Raw genomic sequence first — 10,334 nt, forward strand, 5'->3', positions numbered from 1 at the left:
TTACTTAAACTAGAAAGTTGTATTGAAGATATATAAGATTCTTATAAAAAACAACCCAGTTGAGAAGCTTTCAAAACATATTTTCCCCGAATTCAATTAGATCTCTATTTAAATATTAGGCAACTACAATTTTTCCTAAAAGGTTAAGTAAATATGTTGTAGATATATAGGCTTAAATGTAATGTTAAAAGAATTGAAGTTATAATCCAGGAGCCTTGCTTAGTCCCCCAAACCGATTCCCAGCTCATCGGCCTCCTCGCTGTTGGCCTGCATGATTCCATACGAGGGGTTCTCGATGAGATTGCTCCTCTGCTTGTCGCCTCCACGACGACGTCTCTGCAATTCCCGGAGCACCAGGAGTGGTGTCATCACCAAGCCCAAGCAGAGCAGAATGGCCAGGATGAACATGGACCAGTGGAAGACCAGATGCTTGCCGGTAGTGGGACTAATGAAGGAGGCGCCTCCCTCACAGGTTTCTGGTCCCGTGCATTCTTCGCCAGAACGACATCCTTTCGAGCAGATGGGTTCGCATTCACTGGTGCTTTGGGCCAAAAACCGATAGCCCGGCAGGCAAGTACACTTCTCCGGCGCCAAGCACTCGGCATTGATGCACTGCTCCCGGCACTGCGGACGACACGAGTTCGGCTCACTGGAGTTGGTGACGACATGACCAGGATCGCATTCACAGCGACCTGGAGCAGAGCAGCGGCCATTTTCGCACCTGGGAAAACAGGAAGGGACACACTCGAACGACAGTTTGGTGTCCTCATAGCCGGGAAAACAGGCACAACTATTTGGCTCCACACAAGTGCCGTTCTTGCAGCCAGGCGAGCACTCCGGATCGCAGATGGAAGCGGATCCCTGCCTAAGTTTGTAGCCCTCGTAGCAGCGGCACAGTCCCGATCCTTCGCAGTGGCCATTCACACATCCCTGTGGGCAGTGGGGTTCACAGGGACCGCGGGCCCATCTCTTAGCGAAACCTACGTCACACTGACAGATCTCCGGGGCGATGCAGCGACCATGCCCACAAGACTGGCTGCAGATCGGCTCGCAGACACTCGATCCCTGGGTGGGACTTGGCCTATAACCCGTGAAGCAGCGACACTCGTTCGGAGCCACGCAGCTGCCGTGCAAACAGGACCTCGTGCAGATCGGGATGCAGTAGAAGGAGAGGAGAGCCTGGTGGAATATTATTAACAAGATAAGTGCAAAGGGAATCGGGTAAGAAAATAGGTGTCGTTAGAAAAGTATTTAAAAAAATAATGTTTAATCCAAAATTAATGCCCCATAACTTTTTTTTAATGATGTTCGAATTGGAATTGGTAAACCTGAAAATGCTTGTGAGAAAGTCCTCTAAGAAACTGCATCATTGGTTTGGTTTCGATTTTTGGGTCGATTTTTTTCACATTTTTATGATGTTACCCCTGTCAGAAATCCGAAAAATGGCTTTCTCGGAAAATGGCCCAAAACCAGCACTTGAATACCCATAACTTTTGGATTGGTATACCTCAAAATGATTGTGACAAAGTCCTCTACGAAACTGCATCATTAGTTTTGGTTTTGATTTTCGTGTCAATTTTTTTTTACATTTTCCTAATGTCATTCGAAAAATTGCTTTTTCGGAAAATGGCCTAAAACGGCCTTAAAAATGTCCGATTTTGATTTGTAAACCTCAAAGTGTATAGAAGCTCTTTGAAGTAAAATTGTACTTCACCTTATGGTTTCTATGAACTGTATTCAAATAGCAAATGTTTAAATGCCAACCTGGTAGCCATCCAGGCAGGTGCAGACGCCCGGACTGCTGCAGATTCCGTTCCGGCAGCTCCTTGGGCAGAAGGGCTCACACTCGGTGGAACTTCCGTTGACGAAGGCGAAGCCCGAGTCACAGTCACAAGTGTCCGGAGCGGTACAGCGGGCGTTGCGGCCGCAGATTGGCCTGCAGATGGGAGAGCAGCGGTGCGGGGAGACCTTCTCGAAGCCCTCGTGGCATTCACAGCGACCGGGGGCACTACAAAAACCATTTTCACAGCCAGAGCGACACGTGGGTACACACTCATTTCGCGATCCTTCAGCGAAGACATGACCTTCGGCACAGGAACAGTGGCCTGGTGAAATGCAGGTGCCGTTCACGCAACCAGGACTGCAGATCGGTTCACAGCTCGAGGACAGACCGCTATCCTTGTGGGCAAAGCCAAGCTTGCAGACACACGTCTCCGGTTGAACGCAATTTCCATTGAGGCAGCCGCTCGAGCAGATCGGCTCGCAAATCCACGGCTGTCCCAAACGCGGTTCGTGGCCCGGAGAGCAGCGGCACTCGTTGGGCGCCACACACTCGCCATTGAAGCAGACGTCCTGGCAGATGGGCACACACTTCTTCAGCTTGTCGTCCCGCTGGTAACCCGTGTTGCACTGGCACTTTCCCGACTCCAAACAGCGACCGTTGCCGCAATCCTCGGCGCAAATTGGCTCACATTCCGTCCGCGATCCGTTGACAAACCGATGGCCAGGCAGGCAGTCGCACTCGTCCGGAGCCACACAGCTCCCATTCACGCAGGACTCGCCACACTCCGGCTCACAATGACTGCGATCCTGGCGATTCGAGTAGCCCTTGTCGCATAAACACACATTGGGCGAAAGGCATTTCCCTGTGGCTCCGCAATCCTTGCACTGCGGCACACACTCGCTGCAAAATAAAAAGTTAGGGAGTCTGCTCCTTGAATATAATGTCCTTACTTTTCTTCATTACGGATATAGCCATCGCAGCAGAGGTCATGGAACCCCATGTAGGTCTGGGAAAAGATAAGCCAATGCATTAAGCCAGGACAAAAAAATTATTTTCTTATCATGAGTACAATACTGGATTAAAATAAAAAAAAATTACACTTTTTAACACCTGCAAAATTATTAGATTTTCAACATACGCGTTTTTCAATCTGAAACCTCAATGAAAATCAGGACTAAAAATTCTAGTTTTAGCATTTTTTTTAATTATTTAAAAACTTTTAAAATGTATTATTCACATCCACAATCCAAATTTAATATACAAAGTAAATCTTTCTTCGCGCCAAAAATGAACATATGATTTACACTAAGTGTTTATTAAATTTTTTTTATAAATATTTCACTTTATAAACTTGTCACCAAAAACCTTATTTTTATTTTAGAAATTTATACATCAGCTTACCTCGGTTCTGGTTCTCCCCACCAAGGGACCACAATTTGCAGTGCAGTTAGGCAAATTTTGGTGTTTCCGCATTGTTACCACAGTTCCGCGCATTTTCACAACTCTTGAATTTCACAACGGAATACTTGAAATCAAAATTTCACAGATTTCGACTATTTCTACTCACGGAACTCGATTAACACAGGCCTGCACCTGCAGACCCGTCAGCACAACCAGCAAAACGACAAACATATTGAGATTTAGTCCTTGAAAATGTATGACTCAACTAACGACTTAAGACAACTGTTCACTTTAAGTTACGCTTGACAAATGATCAGACAATTGACTTTCCATGGATTCGATGGGCAAGTAACTCGGACTTAAGCGCTTATCATTTTAACGTATTATTTCCCTCTCTCTATCGCCATTCATATGAAACAGATACCCATGCGTTATAATCATATGTGTTTAATGAACCCAAATGCAGGGAGAACAATAGCCCCACAGATTGCGATACGAGTCCAAGTGCAGTCCACTCGCATTCAGATCCTTAACGTTCAATTTGCCAAATAATTTACTTCAAATTTGCTTATCGTTCAGTGTCCGTGCACTTAAACTCTATCCGCTCTGGAAAATTTTTACATTTTTTATATCTAAAAAAATCGAGATCCACATAAAACCTAAATTCAGCAAAAGAAAGCATATTCTTAAGAACTTTCAATTCTCTCCAAATAAAGTATTTGTTTAGATTTTCTTAAAATTTTATTTAATGAATAGCGTACAAACATCTTAATAAAAATATATTATACAAAAAACCTTCTATATATTTTTTATTCATTCTTACGTTTACCCTTAAGCAAAACGAATTTCAATCCTTAATTGATTAAACATAACATTTAATAAAAATAGAAATATGTACAGAAAAAACAATGGCAAATTTAAAGCATTTGCCAGCTTAACTAGCGCACAGAAGCATGTATAATGTATTATATTGTGGTGTACTGGGGTACTGCCTCGTTGATTGAAGTGTTGATTTCGTCGCTCGGAGGTCTGCGATAGAGAATTTGGATCTCTACAGCTTTTCAAAGTCCAACCAGATGCCCCCACGCAGGCCAGTTACGATATTGATGGGGTCAAACTCGTTGTCTTTGCGGGTTTTGGCATTGATCTTGACATTGAACTTTGAGATCAGCTCCACGAGGGCTGCCTTTATCTGTGCTGTGGCAAATCGCATTCCTGGAGAGGATAAAAATAGGTATTAGGTTTTATTTATATTTATGGAACCTATTATTTAACTGATTTTGATTTGCTATTGAAAGCTTTTTGAAAATTATTAAGGCAGTAATTTGTATGTTATGCCAAATTCTTTTAAGTATAGTATTATCTGATTTAATAATTAATTTCAAAGTTTTTTTCTACCAAGATTTCTCATAAAGTTCGTATATTTACTTTTAACTAACCCAGTCCAGATAGCCATTATTTAATATTTAATTTGCGAAAATTGATAAAGTTTTATTGGAAGTCTACTTACCAATGCACACACGCGGTCCATCTCCGAAACCCATGAAGACACCACGTTCCTTAAAGGTTTTCGCCGCGTCGGGCTCCAGGAAGCGTTCCGGTTTAAAGGACTGTGGTTCAGGGAAAAAGTCCTCGTCTGCCATGAAGGAATAATGGGGAACCACCACAACGGTGCCCTTCTCCACGACAACGTTGGGGCCATCCTTGTTGGGAATCTCAATCGATTCGGTGCAGAGTTTGTTGGCAATAAAGCCCGGCGGATAAAGGCGAATGGTTTCTGCAAATTCAAAAACAGTTAGCAAAAGAATGTCGAGTTATTATCCTTAAAAACCTCACCCTGGATACAAGCATCTAGGTAAGGCAACTCGTTGAGCTTATCGAAGGCGATGATGCCATCCTGCAGATGGTCGCGTATCTCCCGCCGCAGAAGCTCCTGGGCCTGACTATTTCGACCCAGATTGAGCAGGGTGTGGGCCAAAACCGTGGCCGTCGTTTCGAATCCATCCAGCAGGAAGGTCATGGAGTAGGCCAGCAACTGACGGTTGTCCAGGGATCGCTTTTCCCCCAGCTGCAGAATGTAATCCAGGAAGTCCGTTCGCTCGAACTGCTTTCCATTTGCCAATTGAGCGCGGCGAGCTGCGACGGCACTTCCCATCAGATCGACGAAGAAACGCTCCACTTTTTTCGGTACGAAGCGCATTTTAATCAGGTGACTCAGCGATGGAAAGGCGCTGATCACTACAAAGAACAACATGAAAGTCCAGGGCTGGTTAAAGAGGTCCTTGATGTTCTCCACAATCGGTGTGGGTTTATCCGTGAAGCTCTGAGCGCCCAGGCCCAAAACGCAATCGGTAACCATTTCCGTTGTAAAGCAAAGACTCATCTGTGGGATTTTATTTGTAGCTTTAACATTACTCTGTATACCATAATAATTCCGAATAAGAAAAAAACTTACATGCTTGGCATCGATGCCCTCTGGAGAACCCACACGTATTTGCTTTTCCACCCACTCGCTTAGCTGCTGGCACACCTTGTTTGTAACCGGGTAGACCGTCTTTATCTGTGAATTCATTCCATGTTTTATGAATGTATCGATATATAACTGAAGTGGTGCTTACCCGTCCCATTGTTAAACCGGGTGTCACATCGGCCCGCCTATTTTTCCACTTTTCACCAGTCAGCGAGAACGGATTATTGGCAAAAATAAAGTCAGATTTCTCATCAAAGTACTTCGAGAATTCGTTGTCGTGGAAGTTCTTGAAATTGGTCACAAATACCCGACGAGCCATTTCGGGGCTGACCACCAAAAGCTGAGGAGCTCGACCACTAAAAATGCCCACAACATCGTACTTGTTCTTGTACTTCCTGAAACAAATGAGGGAATATTATAAATAAATTAAGAAATAAATTTAAAAATAATTTCACTTAAGATTTTCCAAAATACTATTCACTCATTACGTGTTTATAAGCTGAAGTCCTAATATTCACCTGTATATGTCGTCCAAATCGTAGCTGACATGTCGCTTTGCCGTGAACATGTTGGGGTAGTTTCCGCACAAGATCTTGGGCTTGGGACCCGGCACCCCTCGCTTTCGCCAGTGACCGTAGTTCCATATCAGAGTGGCGTACAGCAGTCCCAGCGCCAAAAAGACCAGGGTCAAAGTAATCAGCATTATTCCGAACCGCGTTCAAAATGAACCTCCGTACGCGAAGAACTCTGTTTAGTGTCTGCGGCCGAACTGGGAATCGCGCTCTATTTGTAGCTGCTCAATTCTGTTGTTAATCAGGCCCTCGAGAGAGCTGAGCTACCTGGCTCTTTGTGAAAAAGGTAAACAATTCTAAAACTGAGAGAGCAAGCTTCTCTACAACAGCGACAAAAAAAAAAAAACAACACTTCAAGCAATAACTACATGTGTATGAATGATAAGGCCTAATCATTATTGCAGGCGGTCAATCTTCTATAAAGGCATTATTATTTATTTACAATCTCATTTCTTAAAAAAAAAATATTTCTGTTGCAACCCGGCAAGCCAATATGAAATTCACCAAATACCGTTTATTACACTTAAAAAAATTTCTTTTCCTTTTCGATATTTTCTTTAGTAATCTATTTACAATAGAGTTTATTGAATTTCCAAGACTTACATTGCATTGTAAAATTCGTGTTTTTTGTAAAAATAAATCCCTTAAAAAGTGTAGAGCTTTTCAAATTGTACCCACATATAAAAATTATTTGTTCCAATATGGTTATGTAATTAAAAGAGCATATAGCTCTTGATATCCGCAAGCCTACTTTATCTCAAGCTCAACGGATGTATTTAAAAGTATAGAAATAAAATTCTTATGTTATTTCTATTGGGAGCTCAGTTGTAATTGGTAAGCTAAACTGGAAATTACATCAAGACAGTTCCCTAGAATTTCACAATTTAACTCCGTTTGGCATAATGGCGCTAATTCAATTGGTTTTCGGGTACTTGGGGCTTTTAATAGTATTGGTTTCGGGTTTTCGTGGGCCAAATGTTTGTAGTCAAGAGCAATACGTTACCTATTTACGCGCGGTAACCAAAACTAAATCGGAACCATACCAAAAGCATTCGTTTTGGAGCGGTTGGTACACAGATTATCGAACTGTGCACTACGAGGAAGACGAGGTAAGTAACTCGCCTTACTGTAAATAAACTATAGGAAATATGTGTAGACTAAAAAAAATAAAAACAGACATTTTTTAGCGGTCAGCAAAAATGTCTCTCATCGAAACATCGATAAGTTTTCAGTACTGCAACAAATTTCGAATGAATAACCAGAGATATCTAAGTAGGATGTAATTGTATCAGAACAAAAACAAAAGCAAAAAATAAAATCTTTCGCGTTTTTGTTCCATTTGTTTCACAATCATCAAGCTGAGTGGTTGACAAAAATCGTATTTAATAAACTTAATGCAAATGGTTTCCCAAACACTACGTTTTTTGTGCCTGGCTTTAAGTTTTGGCTTAATTTCGGGAACGTGGTATGGCAATAATGTTTGCCCCCAAAATGTAATGGTTTCGTACACCGTTCCAGTTCGCAAGACTACTATGGTACCATATCAGTATTATGGCTATGGAGGTTGGTCGACAAGGTATAGACAACAAGTCCATATGGAAAACCAGGTAAAATTGGTTAAATAACTCATGTTTTTGTGTGTTTTGGCTTAATTATGTCGAACTAATCATGGTATATTTGTGGTATTCCCCAGATCGCCTACAAATGGGATACCAAATACAACTGCTGCGCCGGATACACTGGCTCCATCTACAACTGCCAGCCAGTCTGCGAGGGGAAATGTCCAACCAACGGCTTCTGTAATGCTCCAAATCAATGTAAATGCTACGAAGGATATGGCGGATCCGACTGCCATCCGCTCTGTCCACAGGCTTGTGGCAAGAACGAGTTTTGCGGGAGTCCCGGAAGGTGCAGCTGCCAGAATGGCTACCATCGGAGTTCGTCAGGCGGGAACTGCCTTCCCATTTGTTCCGCCGGCTGTGGGGACTTTAGCTTTTGCTCGGCGCCCGGCAAATGCGAGTGCCTTCCCTCGTACGAGATGCTGGGAAACGGCACCGCCTGTCAGCCGATTTGTGAGCCAAAATGCGGCAAAAACTCGCATTGCCTGCAGCCGGACTTGTGCTCCTGCCTGGAAGGATATGTAGCCGACGATCTGGGCGACTGTAAGCCCTCGTGCTCCGCCTGTCCGGAGAACGGGATTTGCATTAGTCCGGAGGTCTGCGCCTGCGATCCCGGCTACGTGATGCGGGACAATCGCTGCGAACCCTTCTGCGAGTCGCCCTGTGGGGACTACGAGCAGTGTGTGGCGCCCAACGAGTGCCAGTGCTATCCGGGCTACGAGATCGCCGGCGAGGAGAAGAAGTGCCAGCCCAAGTGCAGCAGTGGCTGTCCCAATGGCTTCTGCTTCAGTCCCGAGCAGTGTGCCTGCAAAGAGGGCTATCTGATGGGACCGAACAGCACCTGTGAGCCGCAGTGCAGGCTGAAGTGCGTCCACGGCCGATGCACTCAGCCGGATGTGTGTGAGTGCGAAACGGGTTACCGCTTCCGGGAGGACTCCCAGCACGTCTGCCAAGCGGTATGCGAGGCTGGCTGTCGCAACGGGGATTGCGTGGCACCCAACATTTGTATTTGCCATGGAGGCTATCAACCGAACGATCCAGATCCCACAAAATCCATTTGCCAGCCGGTCTGCCAGACGGCCTGTGTGAATGCCACCTGCTCGGCACCGGAGGAATGCACCTGCCTGGCGGGATTTACAAGATCCACGAACACCACTTGCAGGCCCCACTGTACCGGTGGCTGTGAGTCTGGCGATTGCGTGGCGCCCGGTGAGTGCCAATGTTGGCAGGGTTTCGAAAAAACGGAAGAAGGCTGCCGCCTGCAGACAACATCGACTACTGAGGAACCCGAGACCACAACACCCGAAACTCCGGCCACTGAAACCACCACAGTTGCAACCGCTGACATGGTCCACTACTCAAACTGCTCCGTGAATTGCCTGTGTTGGGTGGAGTTCGATGGCCAGGGAGTCCTCAGTACGGCCAAGTGCGCGAAACTCTGCGCGGATGATCAGGACAAGCCGTGCCTGAACTTGAAGAGTTGCCACTGCGATCTGCCCAGTGGCCAGCTCTCGTGCAAGGAAGGTGAGGGCTATGAGGACGAGGAATCGAGTGGCGAGGACACGCGATACGTCTGCAAAATGGCAAAGACGAACGGTTCAAAATCGGAGGCCGATCCCATTGTTGCCCAAGGCACTACGCCATCCACGAAGTGGATGGTCATCGCGGGTTGCTGCGCAGGAATCATCCTTGGAGTTGCTCTGGCAGCCGTGGCCAGGAAGTACTATCGACGCACCACCTACGAAACCGATGATGCCATTTACCAGAACAGTACTATATAGTCTTATCCGACTTCCTGGCTGTTCACATATTATGTACTCCTTATGTAATAAAAGTCGAATTTTACTGAAGATTAAATTATTCAAGTTTTTAAAAATTGAGAATTAATCTTATAGCAGACGAACTTACTTTTATAAATAATTGTTTTGGTCTCTTAAATTTATTTTACAAATTATATTTGTAATCAGGAATATTTAAATAGTTGAATTTCGAATCAAATATAAAAGTTGAGTTCATTGGATTACCCATGCAAACTCATGTGGTAAAAAAATAAAAGTAGTTTTTTTTAGCTTTTTGTTCTAAAAGACCCCGGGAATTCCAATTCTGAAATAACATAACATTCCAGTGATAAATTTGTTGGCGGGAAGTCGTTCTTCCGGTTGATATGCACATTGTTTAAGCAAAATTCGTTTTCACCATTTTATAACTTATTTGCAACAGCGCAGAGCAGTCGACTTTTAAGAAAAAAATGTTTAAGCTTCAACTTACTTTTCTCTGTTTAATATTTTGTGCCACTAGCATTGTTAGCTACAATGTTTACAGAAGTGTACGTAAATGCAAACTATTTTCGTGAATTATTGTACTAAAAAAGAAAAAAAAAATTTGTTTTCCCATAGTCGCATCATTTTAAACTCAGTACGCCTGCAACAATTTGGAGCACAAAATATAATACAACCACAATAAAATCAAATATAGATTTTACTACAAAG

General features: G+C 44.0%; 3 protein-coding genes across 5 annotated transcripts; 1 reads left to right on the plus strand and 2 right to left on the minus strand.

Annotated features, from left to right (window-relative positions):
- Positions 1–219: 219 nt before the first annotated feature.
- LOC108098292 (multiple epidermal growth factor-like domains protein 10) lies at positions 220–3,415 on the minus strand. Of its 2 annotated transcripts, XM_043208798.1 has the most exons (5): positions 3,351–3,415; positions 3,185–3,287; positions 2,734–2,789; positions 1,765–2,683; positions 220–1,179 (listed from the first exon to the last, which is right to left on the minus strand). In XM_043208798.1, the coding sequence occupies exons 1-5, from the start codon at positions 3,413–3,415 to the stop codon at positions 220–222; spliced, it is 2,103 nt and encodes a 700-aa protein (XP_043064733.1). The 2 variants fall into 2 exon arrangements, with proteins under 2 accessions (XP_043064733.1, XP_043064734.1); XM_043208799.1 differs by lacking the exons at positions 2,734–2,789; positions 3,185–3,287.
- A 627-nt stretch (positions 3,416–4,042) lies between these two features.
- On the minus strand, positions 4,043–6,426 carry LOC108098379 (probable cytochrome P450 28a5). Its single transcript, XM_017201242.2, has 6 exons — positions 6,173–6,426; positions 5,803–6,049; positions 5,640–5,744; positions 5,021–5,567; positions 4,695–4,961; positions 4,043–4,399 (listed from the first exon to the last, which is right to left on the minus strand). The coding sequence occupies exons 1-6, from the start codon at positions 6,355–6,357 to the stop codon at positions 4,236–4,238; spliced, it is 1,515 nt and encodes a 504-aa protein (XP_017056731.1). The 5' UTR covers positions 6,358–6,426; the 3' UTR covers positions 4,043–4,235.
- Positions 6,427–7,063: 637 nt separating this feature from the next.
- LOC108098378 (multiple epidermal growth factor-like domains protein 10) lies at positions 7,064–9,900 on the plus strand. Of its 2 annotated transcripts, none has more exons than XM_017201241.2 (2): positions 7,064–7,335; positions 7,920–9,900. In XM_017201241.2, the coding sequence occupies exons 1-2, from the start codon at positions 7,129–7,131 to the stop codon at positions 9,624–9,626; spliced, it is 1,914 nt and encodes a 637-aa protein (XP_017056730.2). In that variant the 5' UTR covers positions 7,064–7,128; the 3' UTR covers positions 9,627–9,900. The 2 variants fall into 2 exon arrangements, with proteins under 2 accessions (XP_017056730.2, XP_017056728.2); XM_017201239.2 differs by lacking the exon at positions 7,064–7,335 and adding an exon at positions 7,395–7,833.
- Positions 9,901–10,334: the final 434 nt, after the last annotated feature.

The sequence above is a fragment of the Drosophila ficusphila genome, unplaced genomic scaffold (genome assembly GCF_018152265.1).
Source record: "Drosophila ficusphila isolate 14025-0441.05 unplaced genomic scaffold, ASM1815226v1 contig_712, whole genome shotgun sequence".
Lineage (NCBI taxonomy): Eukaryota > Metazoa > Arthropoda > Insecta > Diptera > Drosophilidae > Drosophila > Drosophila ficusphila.